This window comes from Meriones unguiculatus, chromosome 7 (assembly GCF_030254825.1).
Source record: "Meriones unguiculatus strain TT.TT164.6M chromosome 7, Bangor_MerUng_6.1, whole genome shotgun sequence".
NCBI classification, from domain to species: Eukaryota; Metazoa; Chordata; class Mammalia; order Rodentia; family Muridae; genus Meriones; species Meriones unguiculatus.
Genome location: NC_083355.1, coordinates 17,566,807 through 17,590,832, shown reverse-complemented (window position 1 = coordinate 17,590,832; position 24,026 = coordinate 17,566,807). Strand labels below are relative to the sequence as shown.

At 51.8% G+C, this 24,026-nt stretch overlaps 1 protein-coding gene across 1 annotated transcript in view; it reads left to right on the top strand.

Annotated features, from left to right (window-relative positions):
- Positions 1 to 18,648: 18,648 nt before the first annotated feature.
- Positions 18,649 to 24,026, top strand: part of Crhr1 (corticotropin releasing hormone receptor 1) — a 41,458-nt gene continuing 36,080 nt past the window's right edge. Inside the window, exon 1 of the mRNA XM_021631887.2 lies at positions 18,649 to 18,967. Coding sequence (XP_021487562.1) covers positions 18,935 to 18,967 — 33 coding nt within the window. The 5' untranslated portion in view covers positions 18,649 to 18,934. The remainder of the gene's footprint in view (positions 18,968 to 24,026) is intronic.

Below are 24,026 nucleotides of genomic sequence, written 5' to 3'. Positions count from 1 at the left end.
ATGATGTTGAGTCTTCGTGGATGGAGCCTGTTTGTGAAGATGGGGCTGAGATTCTACATGGATGATCATGCTGGGGAGGTGAAGGCCAGAGAGGTAGTCAAATGTAAAGAGAAAGAAGGGAGGGAGAAAGAAGGGTTCGGGAGGAAAAGTGGGAACACTGCCTCCTCATTAGCTACTTCGGAAGAATCTTACAATGGCCCCACAAACCACTGTGGGATGACACATTTAGCACTGCTGCCTAGAAGGTAGAGTGAGCACAAGAGTGGCACCCAAAGAGAGAGACTCTCATTCCGCACACTTACCTCCGTACCTGCCTCAGGGTGAAAAGGTCCTTGCAAGTGTCATGTCAGTCTGGGTGAGCAGCAGGCTGCTGTTTGGGTTCTAGCACGTGGCGGGGACCCCAGAAGGAAAATAAGAATAACTGCCAGGAGCTAGGTGTGGGCAACAGGCACCCCAACTTCTGGAGGAAAGCCCTGCGTTTGATACAGCTCTCATCCCTTGCCATCTGCATTCCTAGAGGATTAAGCTGATGTCACCCACAGAGTAACTGGTTGTCTCTACCTCCACTTCACTACCCTCTGCAGGACTTGTAGGGATGTCTTTTCCCCAGTAAGATACCTACCATTAACTCTTTCCTCAGAGGGAGCAGTGCTGGAGAAAACCTGCCTAAGATTGCATACCATCCTGACCCACCCAGAGGAAAATATAACACCAAGTACGAACATTCTGTCTGAGCGTGGCCTCGGACAAGCAGTTTTGCTCCAGGAATTTTTCTTGTATTCATTCAAGCATCCAATGGCCTATGAACAAGCTCACTCACTGCAACTCTGCTTTTAAGCAATGGCGATTGGTGCCGACTCAGTAAAGGGATCAGGAGTTCACGATCAACCTAAGTTATATGACCCAGCCTGGGTTATGTGAGATTCTGTCAATAAATAAATAAATCAACGTTAGGGTACAAAAAAAAAAAAAAAATGGAGATGACTAAGTGTCCGTCACTAAGGATGAGTTTAAGATTATGAGATTAAGATTATGAGATTAAGATTATGGTTCATCTCGCTGGTGGACAGTTATACAGCCACTGGGGACAGGGACAGGAGTGGGTGTCGGGATGTCTCCTGAACACCTTTTGCCATTTATGTGAGGTTCAAGTTTGCAATATCCATCATTTAAAAAAAGTGCACCAGTTAAATATAACACAGAGCAGTCGTTTTCCCAGGAGTCTGCAGGACAGTCCATCTAAGTTGTGCTTGTCCCCAGAAAGCCGATCTGATGGCCAGTACCAACAACCGTGGCTCTCATTTCACATTCACACGAGCATGTTCGAGTCAGCACACAGGTTTCTAAATAAGAACAGTTTCCTGGTTCAGAGTGGCCAGAGACCTTCAAGTGTTCCCTCTCTGTCCACTCCCTGCACCCAAGACACCAGGAGCTTCCCAGGCCCCCAGAACCAGCAGGGCTAAGCCCCTTCACTCTGCTGCCTGGAATGCCAGACAATGCAGAGGCTAGACAAAGTGTCCAAAGGGACTTGCCGTCTGGGTAGTCTGTGGGTGGGCAGCCTAGATTTGGGGGGTGGGGGGCTGTGACCAAACATGAAAGTTTGTTTAGCTTACAGGCTATATCCTCCACCAGGAAGGGAAGCCAGGGCAGGGGCTCAAGGCTGGACCTTGACGCAGAAACCGTGGAGGAATGATATTTACTGGCTTGCTCCCCTGGCTTATTTGGTTTCCTTTCTTTTACAGTCCACAACCACATACCCAGGAGCAGCAGCACCCCCAGTAGGCTGGACCTTCCTACATCAATTACCAATTAAAAAAAAAAATGTCCCCATCAGGCTGGAGAAATGGCTTGGTGCTTAAGAACCTTTGCTGCTCTTGCAGAGGACCCGAGTGTGGAGGTCCACAGCCATCTACAACTCCAGTTCCAGGGCATCCAATCTTTTCTTCTAGCCTTGCAGGCACCAGGTGCCCATATGTGGGGCTCAGACATAATATGCAGGCACTCATGCATATACATAAGATAAAATAAATCTTCTTTTAAAAGAAAACAAGACAGAAGGAAAATGCCCTGCAGACAAGCCCGTGAGCCAATCCGACGGAGGCAAAGCCTCTCTGAGGTCCCCCTCTTCTTAGGTGTTTCTGGTTTGTGCCAGGTTGATAACAAAGCTAGCCAGAATAGTGGATACTGTGCATCTCTTCCACAGAGTAGCCAGGCTGACTTTAAATTCCTCGTGTAGCCCAAGATGACCTTGAACTCCTGATCCGCCTACTTCTACTTCCTGGGAACTAGGATTTACAGGTGCTCAGCCATACCTGGCCCATACAGTACCGCATTCTCTACTGCAGGGACCTGACACTGTCCCTGCACATTTTTTTTTTAGATGCCTGGCTGTCTGAAGGTTTTGTCCCTGAATTGCAGGCACAGAGTGAGGGGGAAGGAGCCCTTCTCCCGAGACCGTAGCCTGTGAGGGTGGAGTTAGGCATGGCCATTTGATTTAAGCTCTGCCCTCCCCACAGCCAAGGTTTTCACCTGAGCCTCAGTTTCTTCATCCGTGCAGAGGGTAGAGTGAGGCCCCAGGGTGCCACACTATGTTGGGTCTGCTTCCTCGTTGGGAAGAAAAATAAGCACCTCTGGGGCCAGTCATGCTCCCCCATCCCCTCCCTTCTGACCATCCTCCTGTCAACAAAGTCCTCCTATCTGGCTGAGAACCTTCACATTATAATCCAAGCCACAGCCTCCTAAGCTAACGTTCAAGGGATGGAGGACCAGCTGTCAGCATACACCGTGGAGGAGTGTTTTCCAGAGCTGATGGCCTAAAGGAGGTCAAGGTAGAGCCCAGGCCCCTCCCACAGGACCCCTAGTCCAGTGGCTACCCATCTTCCACCGCAGCCAGAGTTCCTGGTGCAAGGCCTGCTGGGAGCTGTCCAGGGTCCTAGGCCTCAGCTTGGCCCTTCGCCACACCCCCACGCCCTTCTCCAGCCTGGAGGAGCCCGGGAAAGCTGAAACAGCTCTGATTCCTCTGACAGGAAGACAGCACCCAGGGCGGGCTGGGTTGACAAGTTGATTTTACAAGGACTCCGCAATTAGACCCTGCCTACAACGTGCCTGTCGCTCAGTTCTCTGATATACAGCGGCGAGCTAGCTTAATGCTGGGGAACTGAAAATAGTCGCTCTGTGATGTCACCTCTCCCTCCTCAATCTGTGATCTCTGGCAATGCTGGGGAGGTGGAGGAGAGATGACCCAGAGTTCAGGCTTTCTTGCGGCCACCCCAGGGAACAGAGCATCAAGAGAGGACCTGGTGTGATTTAACTGGAGCTCAGTGACTCTAATGCAAGTGGTCACCTCCTCCGAGTGGTCGCTTGGGCCAGTTCCTTTGGAAGGAAGGAAGGAGAGAGTGATCTGTTGGGGCTTGGATTCCCAGATATTAGGGCTTCAGTCACTGCCTGAATTCTATCCCCAATTTCCCCACAAGGTTGACAGACAGCCACTTGAACGCTGCCTTTGAAGCCTTCCCTAAGCTAGAAGTGCCCACATCCTTCTCTGCCTTAGAGCCACACGCCGTCACAGCCACCACCTCCCACAACGCATCATTTGCAGGTTTTATCAGTCAGTACAAGCAAGTCTAAAAACCCTTTTTTGGAAGGAGGAGGGGCTCAGAGTCTGGGTCCCTCCTTGGGCTGTTGGATATTTAAAGCCTTCCCTGAGTTCCCACAAACCCCAGGGAAAGCTCTTACGTGGAGGCCAAGGGTTTTGTGAAATGTGGCCTCAGCCAATGCCAATCTTTGTGTGTGTGTGTGTGTGTGTGTGAGAGAGAGAGAGAGAGAGAGAGAGAGAGAGAGAGAGAGAGATGAGCCTGTGTGTGCTGGTATGTGTGTGCCACATATGTACAAGTGGAGGCCAGAAGAGAGCATTAGGGATCCTTCTCTGTCATTTTCTGCCTTCTTCCCTGAAGACCGGGTCCCTCCCTAAACCTGAAGTTGCATTGATGGCCAGTAAGCCCCAGAGATCTTCTGTCTGTCTACTACAGCACAATGTTTAAGACTGCTTATGGGCACACCCAGTTGTTTGTTTGTTTGTTTGTTTTCACTGGTGCTGGGATCTAAACTCAGGTCCTCATGGCTACTCAATAAATGTTCCTACCCACTGAGCCATCTCTCCAGCACCCTTCCCCTCCCCCAGGCTCACCTTTCTCTCCTGGGCTCATTCCAGCCACCCCATCTGTGGCTCCCCACACAGAGCAAGTATGACCCACCCTGGGCCTTTGCTCATTGTGTCCCCAATCTGAAACCCTGTTTCCATCTCCCTTCTGATTTTTACCACAGCCCTCCATCAGAGGAAGCCACACTCAAGGTACAACTGCCACCATCCCCATCCCCTGGCTCAGGAGAGTAAGTCCCTTAGGGCCATGTGGAACCTTTTAGTGTTAGAGCCAGAAGAACCCCAGGGAGCCAGGCCCGATGGTTCATACCTGTTGAGGCTGGCCTCTTCTGAGTTCAAGGCCAGCCACGGCAACAGAGTGAGATTGTCTCAGACAAGCAAAACACTTATCAATAAGAGCCTCGGAGTATTTATAACCAGCATTTTCCCCAAATATTTCTTGCATGGTACAATAAGGAGCCACTGTGTATAGTGAGCCACTGTACATTCGGAGATACATTCACATAATACACATGCACTTAACACGGTCATGCATGCAAACACACAAGCACACACATGTGTGCAGAAACCCCTCCCTGAAGTGGGTTAAGTGGCAGCCATCCACTATGCACGAAGCTGATGTGTTGGCTTCTGGCTTTCTCTGAACACCTCTCCTGACTCCCTCTGTTTACCTATCCGATGGTGGGCTGCAAACAGCAGTGCGGAAAGCACTGATGTCTTCGCTCGACCTCTGAGTGACGAAATGAAGGGTCAACGCTCATGGAGAGGTGGAGGCTGGCCTACAGAGGTACAGCCAGGCGCCAGCTCCCTCAGCTTTGGAAGAGATCAAGAAACCCCAGGCTGGTGTGTGTGTGTGTGTGTGTGTGTGTGTGTGTGTGTGTGTGTGTATGTGTGTGTGTGTGTGTGTGCTGCAAGATGACTCAGCAAATAAAGGTGCTTGCCTGCCTGAGCTCAGTACCACGAGGTTGAGGAAGAGAATGGACTCTACAAAGTGTAGAGCCACAGTAGTGCTGGGACATAGTGCAACCACACACACACACACACACACACCGAACAAACAAACAAACAAACAGTGTAATTTTTAAATATAAAAAAGAAATTCCAGATTAGAGATGTGGCTCCATTCGTAGGATGTTTACCTGTGTTTGATTCCCAGAACTGTATAAACTCCATATAGTGATACGTGCCTGTAAACCTAGCCTCTGAAACTCCTCCTGCCCCAAGGCCTTGCCTACAGTAGGTGCCCATCCCAGCACGCTGAACAGTGATGACATGCTCCCGAAGCCAATGAGGGCTTTATGGGTTGAGCCTCTGAGACTGGAGGCATGACCTTCAGCTCTAGGTTTTCCTGGCCTAGGAATCTGAACTTCACAATGAAGCCTAACCAAAGGGGAAGGTGGTTAGAATTGAGAGATAAGTTGCCAGGAAGGAAATTGGCTTCAGAGGTGACAGCATGATGACGAGAGATGTCAGGGAGCCAGCCTCCATGCTCATTGAAAATCTGAGCCAGCTCCTAGGGGACTGGAGCAGCTGCTGTACTCTCTCTCCCTCTGTCTCTGAGAAAGGCTGGAGATTATGCACATTGCCTGAGATGAGTAACAGGAACAAGTAACCCGACCTACCCAGGTCCCAGCAGAGGCAGTGCCATCCAAGGACACCCACCAATCCCTCTGTCCACCAAGGCCCAAGTCCCCTACACAACTGGGGAGCAGGGACTCAGCTGCCCACAGGAATGGCTCTGGGCCTGGGGCCCTGTGGGAAATGGGTGTGAGCAGGTGATGTGTAAGGAATAAAAGCACATTCCACGATGACAAGGGAAACTGCTCCCCCAGCCAGTCTGGGAAAACTTCGAGTTTGGCCCAAAGATTCTGAGCTCTTGTTGGATGGATTATTGAGTTCCACCAGGGAAGGAGCGCTGGACCACAAGCCTTGAGACAGCCCTAGAGTTTAGCCTGCAAAAAGGGAGAGCACACTTGAGACTGGGGGATTTGCATGCAAAGAAATCCGCAGCTGGGGAGTGGGTGTGAGGCTTAAGAGGGATTTTTGCAACAATGAGATTGCAGGGTACAGTGTACAAGCCGTGCCGGGTTAAGCCCTCCTGTCCCGTTTGGTGGTCTTTCCCTCAGCTCTGGAGATCAGCCTCAGCTTTGTGCCGTCAACAATGAAGTTGTCTCATCGGCCTCCAATAGGAATCTGACTCACAGTAAACAAACCTTCCAGAGCCTGAGTCATATATCAACATGCCAATTTGTCTTTCTGAAATGGAAGTATATTTGGCTAAACTAAACTCTGGCCGCAGCCTCCTTTTATAAAACCCATTGTGAGTCTTGGTGCCGCATCCTCTCTTCTAAGAAACTGTGGGAAACCTTCCTCTGTGAGCATCCTGTGGACATTCACCAGAGAAGACTTTAAGCCAATAGGCAGTCTTTACCAGCCAGCCGGCGGCTACAGTGGGTGTTGAGGATCCCAGTGTGGCACTGAGCCTTTCTCAGGGTGAGCTTTTAAGCACAGAAAAGCACGTTTTGGGTTGACATACTTTTGTTACCAAGAACATAACCAGAAGGTGGACTATTAGAAGCCAAAAAGCAAGGTTAGCATGTTCAGAGACTTTCCCAGAACCAAGGACTTTGATGGATTAGGCCTTTGTTTTCTCTTTAGCAAGTGGAGCTGTCTACGTGCTGAGTCAGTCATGCTAAGGTCTGGGGCCCTGTTATAAGCACACTTACTCATCTGAACAGCTAGCTGAATTATAAGGGTAATGCCATATATTTTGTTCTGTTTTTTAAAGATTTCTTATGTTTGCCCGCATGTGTGTATATGCACCATGAGAGTGCCTGGTGCCTGAGGAAGCCAAAGAGGGCATCAGATCCCGTGGAACTAGAGTTACAGATGGTTCTGAGTCACCGTGTATGTGCTGGGAATGGAACTGTTATGCCTAGGTCACAAGACCCCCAAGAGACCACCAGGAATACGAATCCAACGCAAAACACACAAGGGTCTTTATTCAAGCTCAAGCTTGGGTCACAATCCCTCCTGCCATAGCAGGTTGGGAGAGCGGCAGCCAGCTCCAAGGGGACAGGGTTTTTAAAGGGAAAAACCGCAAGCAGGTGCTTCCAAGCCTTAGCATTAAATGACTGGACAACAGGTAAAGGAATTAAATGCACTTTGACCTAGTTGGTTGACAGCATCTGGCCAAAGCACAAGGAGGAACAGTTTGCCAAGAGGAACACTGTGACCCTGGGAACAACTTATGTTTTCTTAACCGACCCCTTCTTTATCGGTTTTCCTCCGTTGCTGTGTCTAGCTGCAAGCTGCTGAGAACATTCTGTGGGTTTTTTCTCAGATCTTAAGGGTGGGAACCAAGGTACTCCAGGGACAAGCTAGCCTTGGATGGAGTCTGAGAAACAACACAGAGTTAGTTCTGCTAATTTAACCCTGTCAGAACTCGGGTCCTCTGCAAGAGTGTTAAGTGCTCTTAACCACTGAGCCATTTCTCCAGCCCTCTAAATTGTGTTTAATAAGTGATTTAATGAGCAGTAATAAAGTTCAGTCTAATGCTGCCTCCACACACTTAACCTGGGCTTACAGGTTTCTCTGCACAGAGACAACTGTAACCTAACTTGATGTACAGATTGTAGCCAGTTCCGTAACAGGTGGCCAACTCTCAGCCAACCACAAACAGCCAGCTGTCGGCCATTAGCCAGTGTCTACCTCACTTCCGTTGTCTGCATGGTCACTTCCTTTCCTCTGGCTATAAATATAACCTGCCCACCTGGTGAAGCAGGACATCCAGAGACCGGTTTAGGATTCACTGCTACAACGTTACAGAGCTGGTTAGGACCCGTATATACAGACAGCTTCTTGCCAGGCATCATCAGGAGGATAAAGCGAATGGTTATGCAGTTTGCGGATTTACAGCAGAGGTAGAGCTCCAGCCTAGGAAGTGTAAGGTCCTGGGTTCAATCCTCAGCTCAGGGAAGAGAGAGAGAGGAATATAAAAGTCACTGATCTGCACACCATCCATAAGTTCTTTTATGTTTTTTTGGTTTGGACAAGTTCTTTGTGGTTTGCTTGCCTGTTTATTTTATTTTGTTTTTTGAGACGGGGTCTACCTGTGTACCTCTCACTGTCCTAGAACTCACTAGAGACCAGTCTGGCCTTGAACTAACAGAGATCTGCCTGTCTCTGCCCCCCAAATACTGAAATTAAAAGCTTAAGCCTTTAATCTTAATTGTGTGCTTTAAAAAAAAAATGAAAGAAGAACTTGGTACAAAATCCCAAAGACAAGAAAAGAACTAGCTAATGTGTCTCCTTCCTGCTCTGCACCCCACCCCAGTGCCTACCCCTACCCAGTGTGGTCCTTAGAAGTACCACAATCAATGTTCCTCTATTTATGAAACTCCCTAAATCAATCTGCCCTTTTCTCTTTGTTTTAAACATTTTCATTTATCCTTGTGACGATGTCATACATTTATATAATGCATTTGATAATAGTCATGCACATACCCATTACCCCCTCCACCTCCCTCCCATTCCCTCTGGACTCCTCTTTCTTCTCGGTGAGTCCCCCTTCCTGCTCCCTGTCTTCCCCCCGCCCCAGTGAAACTAAAGGGTGAAGGAACACAGGGAAACTTACAGGTGACTACACTACTGAAGAAAAATGACTTTCTCTCTCTCTCTCTCTCTCTCTCACTCTCGTTCTACCCCAGCAGCCATTAACTGCGAGTGGCTTGTCAGGCAGTCGGGGGGGGGGATGGATGCTTCTCCATCCTTGCTGTAATGTCTACTGCAAAGCTGACATTTCATACCGTTACCCCATCCTCTGGTTCTTACATTCTGCCTCTTTGTTTTTCTTTGTTTGTTTGTTTATTACAGCCTAAGCTGGCCTCAAATTCACAGCCTGTCTTCCCACCTCTGTCTCCCAAGTGCTACACTGACAGGTGTGGACCACCAATCCCCATCAGACATTTCCCCCCAGTCCTGGGCCTTGAACTCAGGTCCTCACACATTAGACTACTGCGCTACTACCGACCTACAATCCATGCCCCAGACCTTATACATCATAAAAGTATCTCCTGGTTCAAATAAGAATGTGAGAGAACAAACAGAAATCCTATAAATACTTTGGTTTCCCCAATCCCCAAAGCTGAAACCCGCCCAAGGGCAACTGTGGTCAGTGATCCATGCTATTCCTTTAAAGAGTGACTGTCATGGCTCATCCCAGAGAGAATAGTCTGCTCAGGAGACCAAGTTACAAATGAGAACATGCTGGATTAACCAGGAAGTTGGCAGAGGCACTGGCAAGTCCCCAGGGGATATTTCCGTCATCTCAGAGGCCTGGAATGAATTGCCTCGGTCCCTGCTGGGAGATTTATCATCCACCCACCCAGCCGCCCCTCCATCCCTCCATCCTCGCTGCAGGGGCCTCCACTGGGTGCTGTGTAGAATGCAAAGAGGAGCCAGGCTCACCCTCTTCTCTCGTGTTATTTACTAGAGCTGTGGGTCTGCGCAGATCAAAGACGCACAAAAGAAGGAGGCTAAGGTACCTCTTGCCACCATGACCATTTCACAGAACAGCTCCAGAGACATATGTGACTTTCCCAAGGTCACATAGCAGGAGCGTGGCTGGGCCAGGGCAAAAGGCAGCTTCCGTGAGACAGCCCTCGCCTGAGGTGGGCACCGATACACGAGAGGAAGGGCTGGTGGGTGTGGCTGTGGCTATGAATCTGCCTGGCTGTCTCGGAGCAATGGGTGGTCCTCCATCAGGTGGTAGGCTGACGGAAAAGTCTCTGGGCTTGGAGCACTCGAGGTCCTAGGCTCCAGCTTAAGGACTCAGAGCTCCCAGGAGGGACCCTCAGCCAAGGAACCACAGCCAGCCATGGCTGACCTACAGCAGGAGAGTTGGTGGGATAAATCCCCAGCCATCTCCCCTCTCCAGCCAGGGCTCCTGGTTGGCTACACCTGTTATGAATTGGGGAGAAAATGTCCACATGGGTATGAGTTACTTCCTCCAGCTCTGGAACAGCGCAGGTGGGGAGACGAGAGGTGGAGGACAAACAGGAACTGCGTGGCCACCGGTCCCTGTCCACTACCCAACTGTCCTCCCTTTGTGCCCTTAGCCCAGCCAAATCTCTGTCCATGGACCTCAATGACAATGTGATGGGTCCCTCCACAAAGGACTCAGAAGTCCCCTATGCACTTAGCCTGCGGATGGGACCCAATGACGCCTGCCCTGACCACCGCCTTGCTCTAACTACAATAGGGGTGTGATTCCAGGCCAGCCCCTCACCCAGGAAAGACTCAGGCAGAAGAAAGGAGAAATATGTGGCTTTCCCTCCCAGAATGAGCTGCTGTGTGGCCTTCAGCTGGACCCTGCTAGCTCAGTGCTTCTCTGGCTCAGGTGTGTCTGGGAGGCCCTGTCCCTGTCCAGCTGAGCTGCTAGGGCCTGGCCACACGGCAGGCAGCAAAGCCAAGGCCAGCTTAATGCCACAGGCTCAGCTTTAGAAATCAAGCGATGGGTGGTCAGAGGAAGAGGCAGCATGTTCCCAGCCAACTTGGAACAGAGATGGCACAGCCCAGCCAGGCCCACACTAGACGTAGATGCCAGGTCCCTAGTCTTACAAGGACCATGGGCAGCATCCATGCCTGAAGAAGCCAGCACATCATCGTACCGTGTGCAGGAGGCTAAGAGCCGAAGCATCAGTTCAGCCAGCTGTGTCCTCCAACACACCTGGTCCCAGGAAACTGTTCACTTCTGTGGGAGAACCGTTTGCCAGCGTGAGATCTCCTGCAGAACATCACAACGAAAACTCAGTTTCATGCTGGGCAGTGGCAGCCCATGCCTTTAATGCCAGCACTCAGGAGGCAGAGGCAGGAGGATCTCTGAGTTCCAGGCCAGCCTGGTCTACAAAGTGAGTTCTAAGATAACCAGAGCTATACAGAGAGACCCTGTTTCAAAAACAACAGGAATTGTTTCACCTGGTCTAGTGGTACGTGAATGTAATCCTAGCACTCTGGAAGTAGAAGTAGGAGAAGCAGGAGTTCAAGGCCAGTCTGAACTATTTGCCAAGTTCAAGTGAACCTGGGCTATACCAATCCCTATGTCAAATTATGTAGCTCAGTTGGTAGAGCGCTTGCCTGCCATGCATGAAGTCCTGGCTCCAATCCCAAACACCACACAGACTGGGCAAGGCAGTATACACCTGTCATCATTTGGGAGGTAAAGGCAGGAGGGTCAGAAGTTCAAGGTCATCCCCAGCTATTTTGCAAGTTAAAGGCGAGTCTAGGCTGCATGAGACCCTGTCTCAAAAACAAACAGATAAAATAATTAATGCTTTAAATTGGTTGAAAAGAAAGTACACCCTGGCATGGGGATGGCTAACTCCTCAGATCCCAGCACTCAGACAGATGAGGCTATGGGGTGAGTTTGAGGTCTGCCTGGACCACACAGGAAGGAAAGAAAAGGGGGGGGTGACTTCACTCTCACAGTCCTTCCCCTCCCCCATCACCGTTCCTGGAGGCCTCCCTTTGGGACCTTAGAGTTCACAGGAAATGGTCTGGAAACCCCACTCTATTAGTTCCCTAAGCATCCCGAAGCCCTTACATGCTCTGAATTTTGTTTTGTGTCTGGCTGTTTGTTCCAGTGTTGGGGGTTGAAGCTGGGGTCTGGTAACCACAAGCTCTACCACAAAGCTACACCCAGCCCCTCAGGAACATGTAGATAAGCTAAAGGTTACCTTCAACGTTCATGTGCCCATCACCCAGATTCCACAATTAACAATGGAATCTGGTTTCATCAGTATCCTCACCCACTCCTTTTCTTCTTGTATCACTCAGTACAAATTTACGACATCGTGACATTTCATCTGTAAATGTTTCATTTTATTTATCTCCAAAAGATAGCCCTCACTTTCCCTTTTTTTTTTAAGATTTAACTCATTGTTTTTTTTATGTATGTGACTCTGTGTGTGCGTGTGCGCATGCGTGCGTGTGTGTGTGTGTGTGTGTGTGTGTGTGTGTGTGTGTGTGTGTGTCTGTTTGCTCGAATGTGTGCCTGCAGAGGCCAAAAGAGGGCACCAGAATTTCTGGGGCTGAAATTACCGGTGGCTATGAGCTGTCCAGTGTGGGTGCTGGGAAAGGAGCTAAGGCCCTCTGTGCTAGAGGAAATGTTTCTCAGAGCAGGGAATGAGGCTCCTCTGTGATTTCCATGCAGAATGGGATCCTGCGTTTGGACCCTGGTCTCCTGGAGTGACACATCTTCCATGCATGCCGCCACCGCACTGCGTGGGACAGAGGTCCCGTGGGTGTTTCAAGCCAGGTAGCTCCTTGTTTGGGGATGCACAGTTTTGTACTTTGTTGGATATCACTACAGAATCCTGAGACCCTGGATGCCAACAAAAATCCCCGCACCCATGGTAATCCAAATATCTTTAGACATTGCCAGAGACTCTCCCCGGGCTGGACACAAAAGATCCCCTGGTCTGCAGCCTCTGGAAGTGATTTCTCTATAGAGATAAGTGGGTGTGTGCCCTTCCTTTCAAAAAATTTTGCTTCTACTTCCAGAATATTTTCATGCAATTTTTTTTTTTGAGACAGGGTTTCTCTGGGTAGCCTTGGTTGTCCTGGACTCTCTTTGTAGACCAGTTTGGCCTCAAACTCACAGAGATCTCCCTGCCTCTGCCTCCCCGAGTGTTGGGATTACAGGCGTGCACCACCGGGCCCGGCTCATGCAAACCTTTTCACTTCCATGCACCTTTAAAAAGTTCTGTTACAGAGACAGATGTGGTGGCCCACACCTCTAATCCCAGCAGTCAAGAGGCAGAGGCAGGTAGATCTCTGTGAGTTTGTGGCCAGCACAGTCTACAAAGCGTGTTCCAGGACAGCTAGGGCTGTTACACAGAGAAACCCTGTCTCAAAAGAAAAAGAAAAAGTTTTCTTACAAAAGAACAAAATAAATACAAATAAACAAAACACATCACATACCAAAATTAACCAGACCCTAAATCTATGTAACTCAATGAACTATAAAATTTATTTGCAAGTTTTAACAATAAACTTACAAAAATTAATAAAAAGAACCAACCAATAAACTTCAATAGCCTTCTTGGCCCTGCTTAATAATTGCAAAAATAGGGTAATTGTGCTACGGATAAGTATACACGGCATGTTTGATTGATGCAAGCTCAGACTTGGGGAAAGGCAAGGAGGAGCCACAAGAATTCTTTGACCATGTCAATGCCAAGCCTCATCCTCATAATCTGTCTCATCCCGAGGTGTCACTTTTCCGGAACTGAAGACTTCTCTAAATTATAGCAAAACTCCCTAGAGGACCAAGTTCAAGCCGTCTCTCCACGGTACACTGGAAACATCCAGAGTTGGACTCAAGAACATGGAGCTGCCTGTGGCTAGCCAGCTGTGTGATCATGGACAAGGCGTCAGGTTTCTGTGTGGCTTTCCTAACTGTAAAAGGCTGCCAAGAGCTCCATCGCAGAGCTGTTCCCAGGATTCAACGAGGAAGCGTTTCTGAAAGAGCTGAGCCCTGAAAACTGCCTCCCCAAACCTGGTGTTCTGCCTGGTGTTCTACCTGTAGTTCTAAAGGATCGAACGAAAGATGCCACCCCCTTTCCCTAGCCTGCCTCCTGCCACCACCAGCCTCCTACACCGTGTTTGGTCTCTGAGGGAATCTCCTGCCTTGAAAGTCTTTCTCTCTTGCCACCCTCACCTGTCCACAGTCTCTTCCCTTGACCCATCTCTTCTGGAAACCTTATCTTCGACAAAGGCATTAAGAGCCAAGCCAGGTTGACACAGAATCCCACCCCCAAATCCAGGACAGTGCTGGGTACATCTCTAGAAAGAGAACGTTAGCGACGCCATTTATAACATTCAATAATGAAAATGGCAGCCGGGCTGGGGCAGGGCTTAGTTGGTGGAATAGTTTCTGGAAGCCCTGGAGCTGAACGGGAGCACTGCATAAACCAGGCATGGCGACACATTTCTGTAGTCCTGGGACTTGGAGGTGGAGGCCACAGAATTCGAAGTTCAAGTCATCCTTGGCTACTTGGTGAGTTCAAGGTCAATCTGGGCTACATAATAATTTCTCTCTTAAGAAAATAAAAAAAGCAAGCAAGACAGTTTACCAGGTGAAAGTTCACTTTGCACACAAGTCTGATGATCTGAGTTCCATCCCAGGAACCCACATAAAAGCCAGGTGCAGGGGTACCCAATCCTACAGCGAAATGGGAGATGAAGATGGGAGGACAAAGTTGTCCTCTGAGCCTCACATGTGTGCCATAGTATGTATGCTCGCACAACCATCACACACGCAATAAATAATAAGAAGAAGAAGGTTTGTGTTGTTGTTTTTTGAGGCAGGGTTTCTCTGAGTAACAGTCCTGGTTATCCCGGAACTCACTTTGCAGACAGGGCTGGTCTCAAACTCACAGAGATCTGCCTGCCCCTGCCTCCTGAGTGCTGGTGTTAAAGGTGTGCACCACCACAATGTGGTCAATACTTGGGGGGTGGGGGGTGGCTAATACCCGTTAATAATCATTTTAACCTTTACATGTGGAAGTTGAGAACTGACCTCTGAAAGTTGTCCTCTGACTTCTACACAGATGCTGGGGCATGAGTGTGTGCCCACACTCACACAAATTTTAAAAAAGAACTCAAATGGCCGGGCTGTGGTGGCACATGCCTTTAATCTTAGCACTTAGGAGGATCTCTGAGTTTGAGGCCAGCCTGGTCTACAGAGCAAGTTTCAGAACAGCTAGGGCTACCCAGAGAAACGCTGTCACACACAAAAATGAGAAAGGGGAGGAGAGAGTATTTAAATGACACAAGGCACTGCACATGAAACACTTTACACGCTTAAGCATATGGTACTGAAGAGGCACCTTGCAGATCGTATAAAAGCCTTGCTGCCCCTCCTATAGAACTTCTCTGTTGGCAGTATTGATATTCCTGCCACAGTGTCCAGTCTGTTGTTGACTCAATTTTGCTAGCTTCTCAGTTATTTATCGAAGCGACTGTATCCCACACCGGGCCATGAACGCTCGGAGGGCTAGGACCCTGGCACATTCATCACTATTAGCGTTGGCGTCCCACGGTGACTGGCATAGAGTTGCTGCTCATTAAATGTTTGCTGATGAAGTGGAGTGCCTACCACTGTCTCCCAGCGTTCCTGGGGCTTTAAAGACTGTTCTTTAAAATGCCATTTTCCTGGCTGCATCCTTGGGACCGGGGCTACGGGGAAGTACGATCCGCAGACTGATGTGGGCCTGACAGCTGTGCTGCCAGGGTGGGACAAGGCAGGTGGAAAAGAGAGAATAAGTGTCCACATACACCAAAGCCATCTGTAGGCCTACTGGATCTTCTAGGGTTATTTGTTTTTTAATAATTTATTTGTTTTCTATGCATTGTTGTTTTGCCTGCATGTTTGTGTGCGAGAGTATTGGATCCCCAGGAACTGGAGTTTCGGACAGTTGTGAGCTGCCATGTGGGAGGTGGGGATTGAACTCGGATCCTCTTGAGGAGCAGTCAGTGCACTTAATCCCTGAGCCGTCTCACCAGCCCCTATCCTATTTTCTAGGTTTTTAATTGCGCCTTTGTGTTTTTTTTTTTAATTCCCCTTCCTAGTCATTTATTCCCACTGTATTTGCAATAGAGTCAGCTGTGACCAATTAGAAATGTAAAAATAGCTAGGGCCGTGATGGAGCGCGCTTATAATCTCCAGCACTTGGGGGGTGGAGGTAAGGAGACTGCCATGAGTTGGAGGCCAGCCTGGGCTAGAGAATGAGTTTCCAAGCCAGCCTGGGCCACTAAGACTCTGCTGCAATAAGTAAATAGACCTGGTTCTTAGTCACAAGTGATCTGAGAGGTTTGAGACCTTCTGTCTGACTGGAATGTCTGCCACCATCCATGGGCATGTGCACACACGTGCACACACACACACATACACACACACACACACACACACGTTATGCTATCTGGGGGTGTTTCTGAATGAAAGCTGATTCCTGCTTGGACCTAAGACTGAACAGAGGGTAAAGGAGGGTGATGAGAAGAGTGTGGGAATGCTTGGGCAGCGGAAAGGAGGTTCAGATGGGGCCAAGGGGGGCCAGAGCAGGGTGAGGGGAGACCACCCAGGAGCCCAGGAGCATCAGGCTGTGGGGAACAGGGTGATGGCAGAGGTAGAGCTACAGTGTTGTCCCTGGCAGAGAGCCAAGCCTTTGAAGGTAAAAGGTTGCAGTGTCTAGACAAATACAAGGGGATACTGAGAACTGTTGAACTGCCGCTCTCAGAACAAGTTGGATCCTGGCATGAAACCCAAGGACCGGCTCCAGCCTGGGGTCCTGATGGAGTTAAGGTCAGGGAATAACACAGCCAGGGTGAGCCGGACTGGAGACACTCCCGGGGAATAGGTATGCACAGGCTCAAAGCCAGATGAATCAGGGCTGATTTCTGCGAGCTGATGGCATTAGCATATTTAAAGATCATGTCAAGGGGAGGAGGGTGAGCTCAGAGCTGAAATCCGCTGCTGTTTACTGAGCCCCAGGAGTCAGAATCCAGAGAAAGGCAGCCCTGACGCTGTCCTTCCCCCACAGACTCTACTCCAAGGCCAGGGCTGAGATATGGCCCTGGGGCTCCAGCTAGCCTCCTCTCCCTCCTCCCACTCCTCAGTCCAGGGTTCCAGGGCCCTTCTCAAGAATCTCCTTCCTGCCAAGAATTTCCTGGAATTACCTGGTGCACTCTATCTTGATGATGACCATGGGAGGGGCACCGTGCCAAGTGCTCCCCCTCAAGCCCCCACCAGGAGGTACACATTTCCGTGCCCGTTTAATAAGTGGAAATATCGACGCCCCGTTAAATCATTCTCTAGAGCTGTCCAGCTAGAACTCGGAAGAGCCTAGACTCCAGCCCAGGCTGCCTGGCTCCAGGACCAGTAGGCTACCTGGTCACTCTGCATTTCCCTTTTGCTGCTAACAGTGGGGGACAGTAAGTTGGCAGACTGGTTAGTGTGTCCGTAAGTCGGTCTCTCTGGGACTGACTGGAGTGAGTCACTGCCCTGAACCTGAAGACACAGGACTTTGCCTCACTGGAATGCTGCACTCTCATTCCTCAACGGCTAAGCCCATGTGACCAGTAGGTTTAGCTAGTGCTCCTGGAGCCCCAGCACCCCCAAATCCATCAAGGCCAAGCCCCCCAGGGACACTGAGCTGGGAGTGCGGAGATTTGAACAAGCCACGCTCCCCTGTGCCTCGGTTTCCTCACCAATAAACGATCACTTGACCTACAGCAACCCCAGCTCCAAAATGACTATCAGCCGGGCACCTAGCTGCGCTGGATCTTGCCCAGTGTGCCGAGAACAGAGGATAAGGGAGAGGGGTTGCACAAAGCAGAGCCCAGAGACGCCAGGCTCAGCTGGACCTTAAAGGGAGCTGGTCTCAGCACTGGGAACTTGCCTCTCTCTCTCCGTGCTTCTGCGTACTCGGGAGCACCCACCGCGGGCGCTGGAGACCCGGTTCCGAGGGGTGAGGATGTATCTGCCACGGGAGGGCGGAAATTAGAACAACAGTCCACCTAGCGAGCTGTTTTTCAGGCCGGAGCGCAGTTAGAAAGCCAACCCAGACGACGACCCCAGATCTGGCGGGACAGCGTTCCAGCCCCGAGAGCTTGGCCAGGAGGGGGCGCTGTGGCGCCCTCCGCGCCCTCCAGGCTGGGTTCCCAGCTGCGTCCCCAGCGTCGCGGCGCACTGCGCGCCCCGCTCTCCCCTCCTTAAAGTCCAGGCGCCCAGCCCGGGCGTCTCCACTTCATCTTGGGGACCCGAAGTAGGGCCTGGACCAAACTGACAGACTCTTAGTTTGACAAAAGGAACGAATGGACGAACGACTGAGAAGGGAAGGGCTCTGCCGCAGAGCTTCGGCGTCTCGGCACTCCCTGGGGGTGTCTAGGCCAGAAACGGGCGAAGGGCTGGGACGGCAGGTCCACCCCGAGCTCCCGTCTCCACCGAGGTGGGGGAGGCTGCGGACCTCCCGGCTGGCCGCGAGGCGGGAACGACCCAAATGTAGTTCCTGGCTTCATGTTTGCGCGTAGGCTGAGCTTTGTGGAGCTCGCCCTATTCTCTCCAGCTCCTCCCAGCCATCTAAATCCCCCCTCCCCAAGCCCCGCAAGTATCCCGAGACCCCCCCGGACCCCCCGGTCTCCACATCCAGCTGCACAGGAGGCTAGAGAGAGGCTGCCGGCTCTCCAGCCACCGGATCCCAGCCCTCCCCACCCCCCCGAGCTGCCGGGGCCGCCACAGCTGCCCTCGCGCCCCGCCGCAAGTCAGGGTGCGGGGACAGGGGGTCCAGCCCAGCCAGGGCCAGGGGCCGGGGCCGGACAACGAACCGAGGAGGCGGGAGTCCGCAGCCGGCGGAGGGGCGAGGGGCGGGGGAGGGACCAAGGGGGAGAGGAGGGAGAGAGAGGAGGGGACGCAAGGCGAGGGGGCGGGGAGCCGAGGCGAGAGGCGGGCGGGCCGTGGGGGAGGCGGCGGGGCGGCGCGGGCTCCAGGCAGCAGAGAGGTGGCCGGGCTGAGCCGGGAGGCGCCGGCCAGACCTGCTCGCCAAGGGAGAGCCAGGGCGAGGCGGGGCGGGAGGGCGCGAAGCCAGGCGCCGAGGCGCAGCGCAGCGGGCCCCGGGGAGGACCTGCCGCCCACCGGAGACCGCAGCCGCCCGCCTTCCGCCCGGGGGATGTCGGAGCGACCCGGGCATCGGGGACGCTGACGGAGCCAGCCCGAGGATGGGACGGCGCCCGCAGCTCCGGCTGGTGAAGGTGAGCGCGGAGCGACCCCGCCGGGCATCCGGGGCGCCCCGGGCGGGACGAGCGCAGGGCAGGCGTGGGCAAGGGTGCTGGGGGGGAGGGGACCCGGGAAGCCGGCGCGCCCCAGGAGGCTGGGGCGCAGCCACGCTGTCCTCTTACCTGGACCCCCGGAGCCGAGCTTCCGAGGCAGAGGGAGAACTCCGGTGCGGAAAAGAGAGGGTGGTGGCGAAGCCGCGGCGCTGCTGGAGGAGGAGGAGGGGGTCCGCCCACTGGAGGAACCCCGGCTTGGCGCGGAGAAGCGCTGCGGTTTTGGGGGCCCGAAGCGCCGTCCCTTTCGGGGCTCCGAAGGGGGTCCCTGTCCCCGCCGGACAGACACCCTCCGAGCCGGCCCTGTCCCGGTCCCGGGCGCGCTCTCCTGCCGGTTCCCAGGTTCGGGAGGTAGACGCGCCGCGGCCCTCGATTCACGTAGCATCTCCGAAAGGCGACGGTGCCACGCGCGCCCCGGGGTCCGGCCGGTCCTCTGGGGCGCCGCAGCCCCGGAGCGCGACGCTGTCTCTCTCTCGGCGCGTTCGCTCCTGCCGCCGGGCTTGGGGGAAGCGGTTCCGCCCGGAGTTTTCGGAAAGTCTCCAGCGAAGTTCGGGGGCTGCGCAGGGGTGGGCAGAGCCCGGGAAGACCTAGGTGCTTCTCAGTGCGGCAGCAGCCTGGGGACACGGGCCGCTTTGCCCGTGCCCAGCGCGTCCCGGCGCCCGCGGGTTCGCTGGATACCAGCACTTCAGGACCGGTGCCTGGGAAGGTGAGTGGGCCTGGGTAACGCAGCCTGGCCGCCCGGGTTGCCTTGCGGGGATCTCGGGGCTGTGCAGGGGTGACAGGGACCTCCTGAGCCCCAAGCAGAGACATCTGGTCCCAGAGCGAATGTGTTGGAGAGGTTTAAGTGGATTTGAGAGGAGCGGTGCTGACTGACAGACCGATTTTTCCATCGGTTGTTAAACAGACTGTACATTCACTTGCTCGAAAAGCGTGTGAGTTAAACCACCACGCCTCTAAAATGTGACTGACCGGTCCGCTCACCAGTGGCTTGGGTTCCCATGTCCTCCCTCTCCAAATGCTCAAGGGTTGTCTTCAGATCTAAGGGGGTCTCAGTGAACCGAAGGGCTGGAGCCCGAGACTGTTTTCTGGGCGACCAAAGTCCCCCGCAAGTGGGGAGATTGAATAGATAAGCATCGATGGAAGTATTTTCCAAAGCTTCCTGGGTACTGAGCCTTGATCTAAATTAACAGGGATGTTAGAATGCAGTCTTTAAAGCGAATTCAAAAAAAAATCGGCTATGGATTATCTCCAAATTTACATGGAAATGGATCCATGTTCTTTCTGAAGCCATTCTTAGAATTTGTGTGCAACGACCTATTTAGAATGCCCATATTCTCTTTTTTGTTTTCCCCATATTCTCTTAAAAGGTCCTTTTTTCTCTTGTTCTCTTGTTTCTACTGGCTGTTGGGAGATGGAGGACTTATCCTACCTGAGACACCCAGCGTGTGCTCAGGAAATACCGACTGAGGAGCAGGGAAGGTGGTATTTGTATGGCACACGCACATTTGCCAGTGTCTGCCTAGCCGCTTTGTAAATATCAAGTCATTCAGTCGTCATAACAGCCCAAGAAGTGGGAATTCTATCTCAGGCAGAGAGAATCTAAGCTGCTTGTTGAGAAAGGGGCACTGTGAGGTTGGCAGTCAACAGCCTGACCCTGTTCTTAGCGCCTGCGCACAGAATTCACTCCTGCCTAACTGCTTAGCTTTCGCCAGTAAAAATTCTAGCCACTTAAAAGTCACTCTCAAAGCCTACCACCTGAGAGCCTTTGAGTTTCATCAGTTTGAACATCTGAATCTAGGGAACTTGGAGATCATGAAGGGGGAAAAAAAGCGCTGTTGCTGGTGATTGACAGGAAAGCCATGCTTGGAAAAGGGTCACTCAGGAGCTTTATAGTGTGTCTTTCACATTGAACTGCTTACAGAGCATTGTGGGAGAGTGTGAGAAAGATGAAGAATGTGTGTGTGTGTGTGTGTGTGTGTGTGTGTGTGTGTGTGTGTAGTGTTTATGGATAAAGATACAGATGAAGCATGGTCCCTCTTCCTGTCACCCCCACTGTTCTGGCCTGGAGATAGATCTATGTTCGAGTGACAGCTGATTCCTGACAGTGACTGTAAGGGATGGACTAGACCTGGGTGAGTGAGTTCTTCAAGGACAGCGAGTGTCTAGTGAAACCAGTTTCATTGCTGTTGTTATTGCTTTTTGCAATTTAGAAGCATTAGGCAGAGTCTACAAGCCAGGGAAAGAAATGACTGTGCCATCGCTGCTGTGACCAGTTTAACAATAATCTCTACAGGTCCTGTCTTTAAGAACAGGTCTGAGCTGGGTGCTGTGGCGCACGCCTGTAGTCCCAGCACTCAGGGAGGCAGAGGCAGGCGGATCTCTGTGAGTTGGAGACCAGCCTGGTCTACAAAGTGAGTGCAGGACAGCCGTGGCTACACAGAAAAACCCTGTCTTGAAAATAAAATAACAGGTCTGAGCATTGCCATGGCCATCTGACAGCCCTCTCCCTTGCTATGTCACAGCCCCGGTCTTGTCCCATGCCATTTCTGAGCCATCAGAGGGAGACTGCCCTTCTCTGTGGGATGCCCATAAGAGGTCCTCTCTTCCATTGTTTTTGCTTAAGTTAATAACGCAGCTGTGTTTCCTAGAGGTGTTGGGAGGGATAGAAGGCAAAAAGGGGGGGAGAGCCAGGGTGGGACTGTGGGGTGTGGAGTGGCCTGGCCACAGACCTGAAGCAGAGCAGGAAAGGGAGACCTAAAACGAGGGCAAACCATGGAATTTGATCTCCAGTTAAGGCAGCAACCTGGCTGGTCGGCCCCTTCCCAAAGCTTGCAGACATGAAAAAGCAAGCCACTGGCCCAGAGCTCACATGGAAAATTCATTCCTTACCCTTGCTGGCATTTGACCCTTGGGGAGCAGCAGCAGCCAGCAAAGATCGGCCTCACAGAAGCAGTTTAGGGGTCAGATGTGCCCTTTGGATCCACTGCTTTAGTGTCTAAAGTCTTGCCAAGAGCCAGTGCTCTACTCCTAGGGAGCGAGAATGATGAGGAAGTCAGCCTCAACAGAGGGGCCAAGGTGCAAGGCTGAGAATTTCCGTAGGGAAACGCATAGGCCATCTGCTTGGCCTGACCTTGCTGTGAGCATCCAATGGGCTCTGTGATTTCAAGGGGGTCTCTGAGCTGCAGTTTCTTCATCTGTGCCCTGAGCGCAGAACTGATTCCCTTTAACCCATTTGTCTCTCAAAGGTTCCATTAGGGCTGCAACCTTACTTGGGAAGAACAGGTCCAGCAAACTGATTGCCCAGCTCTGCTCCTCTTCATCTGGGGACATCAGTGTGTGGAGACCAAGTCTTGTTCTCTGGGCCTTGGTAGCCCCAGCTGCCATTTTCCCTTCACAGGAGGTGTTTACCAGATACCTGGGGGCTAAGGTCAGGGTTGTATTGTCACCTCCTCCTGTTAGTTGATGCAGTTGGAATAAAGGCCCTCCCATGGGCCTTGGGTATCACCTCAAAACAGAGGAGCCTAAGATGAAAAGGCAGAAAAGCGAAGACACCACAGATAGGGAGAACACCAGAACCTCCCCTTCAGCCACTGTGGTTATTAGAAAAGAGAAAAGAAAGCAGCAGGCCCCAGGACAGTTCAGCCCAGCGACCTGGAGCCTGAGGAGCGTGGGGAGGAAGCCACGTAGAGTCTGGGAACACTGAGTGAGCCCAGCAAGGTCCTGCCCTTCCTGCCTCCTTCTGGGTGACGGGAGAGCTGAGGGTGCTGTCTCTCATCTCAGATTCCACCTCGGCCATTTCTGGACTCTCTGGAAACGAGAGCCCATTGGGGACGGAAGGACAGGTGGAGATGTTGACTGCAGTTTCCTGGTCAAACAATGAATTGTTAATTATAAATGACCCCATCCTGTCAGCAGAGGCACTTACTTGTAAGCCATACACCGAGTCCTCTTAAAATGCTCATCGCCAGCCATCTTGTTCTTGGCCAGGCCTTCTCCGTGGGAGATGGAAACATCGGTGAAGCAGATGCGGGCAAATTCCGACTCTGCTATGAGGGTCTGTGTCTGCTTCTTCATGCTTTAAAAGCTAGAGGGGAAAGACGAAGCTGGAGACAGAGAGCACGCTCAGGACAGCGCCTGCCGGGAGAATACGAGGACCTGAGATTAGGTCCTGGACTCCACATATGCAAACTTGGGCACACAGAGGCCAGGTGGATATCCATGTCCAGGCTGTCGCCAGACGCCAGGCGGAAGTCCATGGTCCATGCTCCCCCTGACTGTAAAGGACACGGAAGCGTCTTCTGCAGTGGTATTGATGACTGCAGACTCACGTTTGAGAAACAGAGACAGGGAAGGCTTCAAAAGTGACAGTGTAGGAAGGCAGCCGTCAAAGAGAACTCTTAAAAATTGTGATAAGGCAATGGAGGGCCGCTCGTGGGGGTGGGGGCGGGGAGGGACTAATTTTTCTTTAAGGGGCTGGCCACGGGGAGTTAGAGCACGCTTCAGTGGCTGTAAATGGACTTGTTTTTTGTCAGGGCTGGAGGGACGGACCTGAGAGGACTGGAAAGTAAGGGTGATGGGAGGAGGAACCTGAGCGTGGCAGCTTACAGTAACTTCAGCACTGGCTGCCTATGAAGACAAGTGGATCCCTGAAGCTCATTCATTAGCCAGCCCAGCCAGCCTAATCAATGAGCTTCAGTTTCAGGGAAAGATGCTGTCTGATAAAATATCACTGAAGAGTCATAGAGGGAAGATACCCGATATTCATCTCTGTCCTACATACACACGGACACACACAGACACACATACGTGTACACGTTAGCATGCATTATCCACAGTAACAAGCACATATATCACATGCACAACACATTTGCACACTCTCCCCAAAATTGGGAAAATGGCGTAATCACGATTTCTCACATGGTTGGGTGTGGAAGGAAACAGCGCTAAAGTGTCGGGCACACAATCTGCTTCTATTAAGTATGAT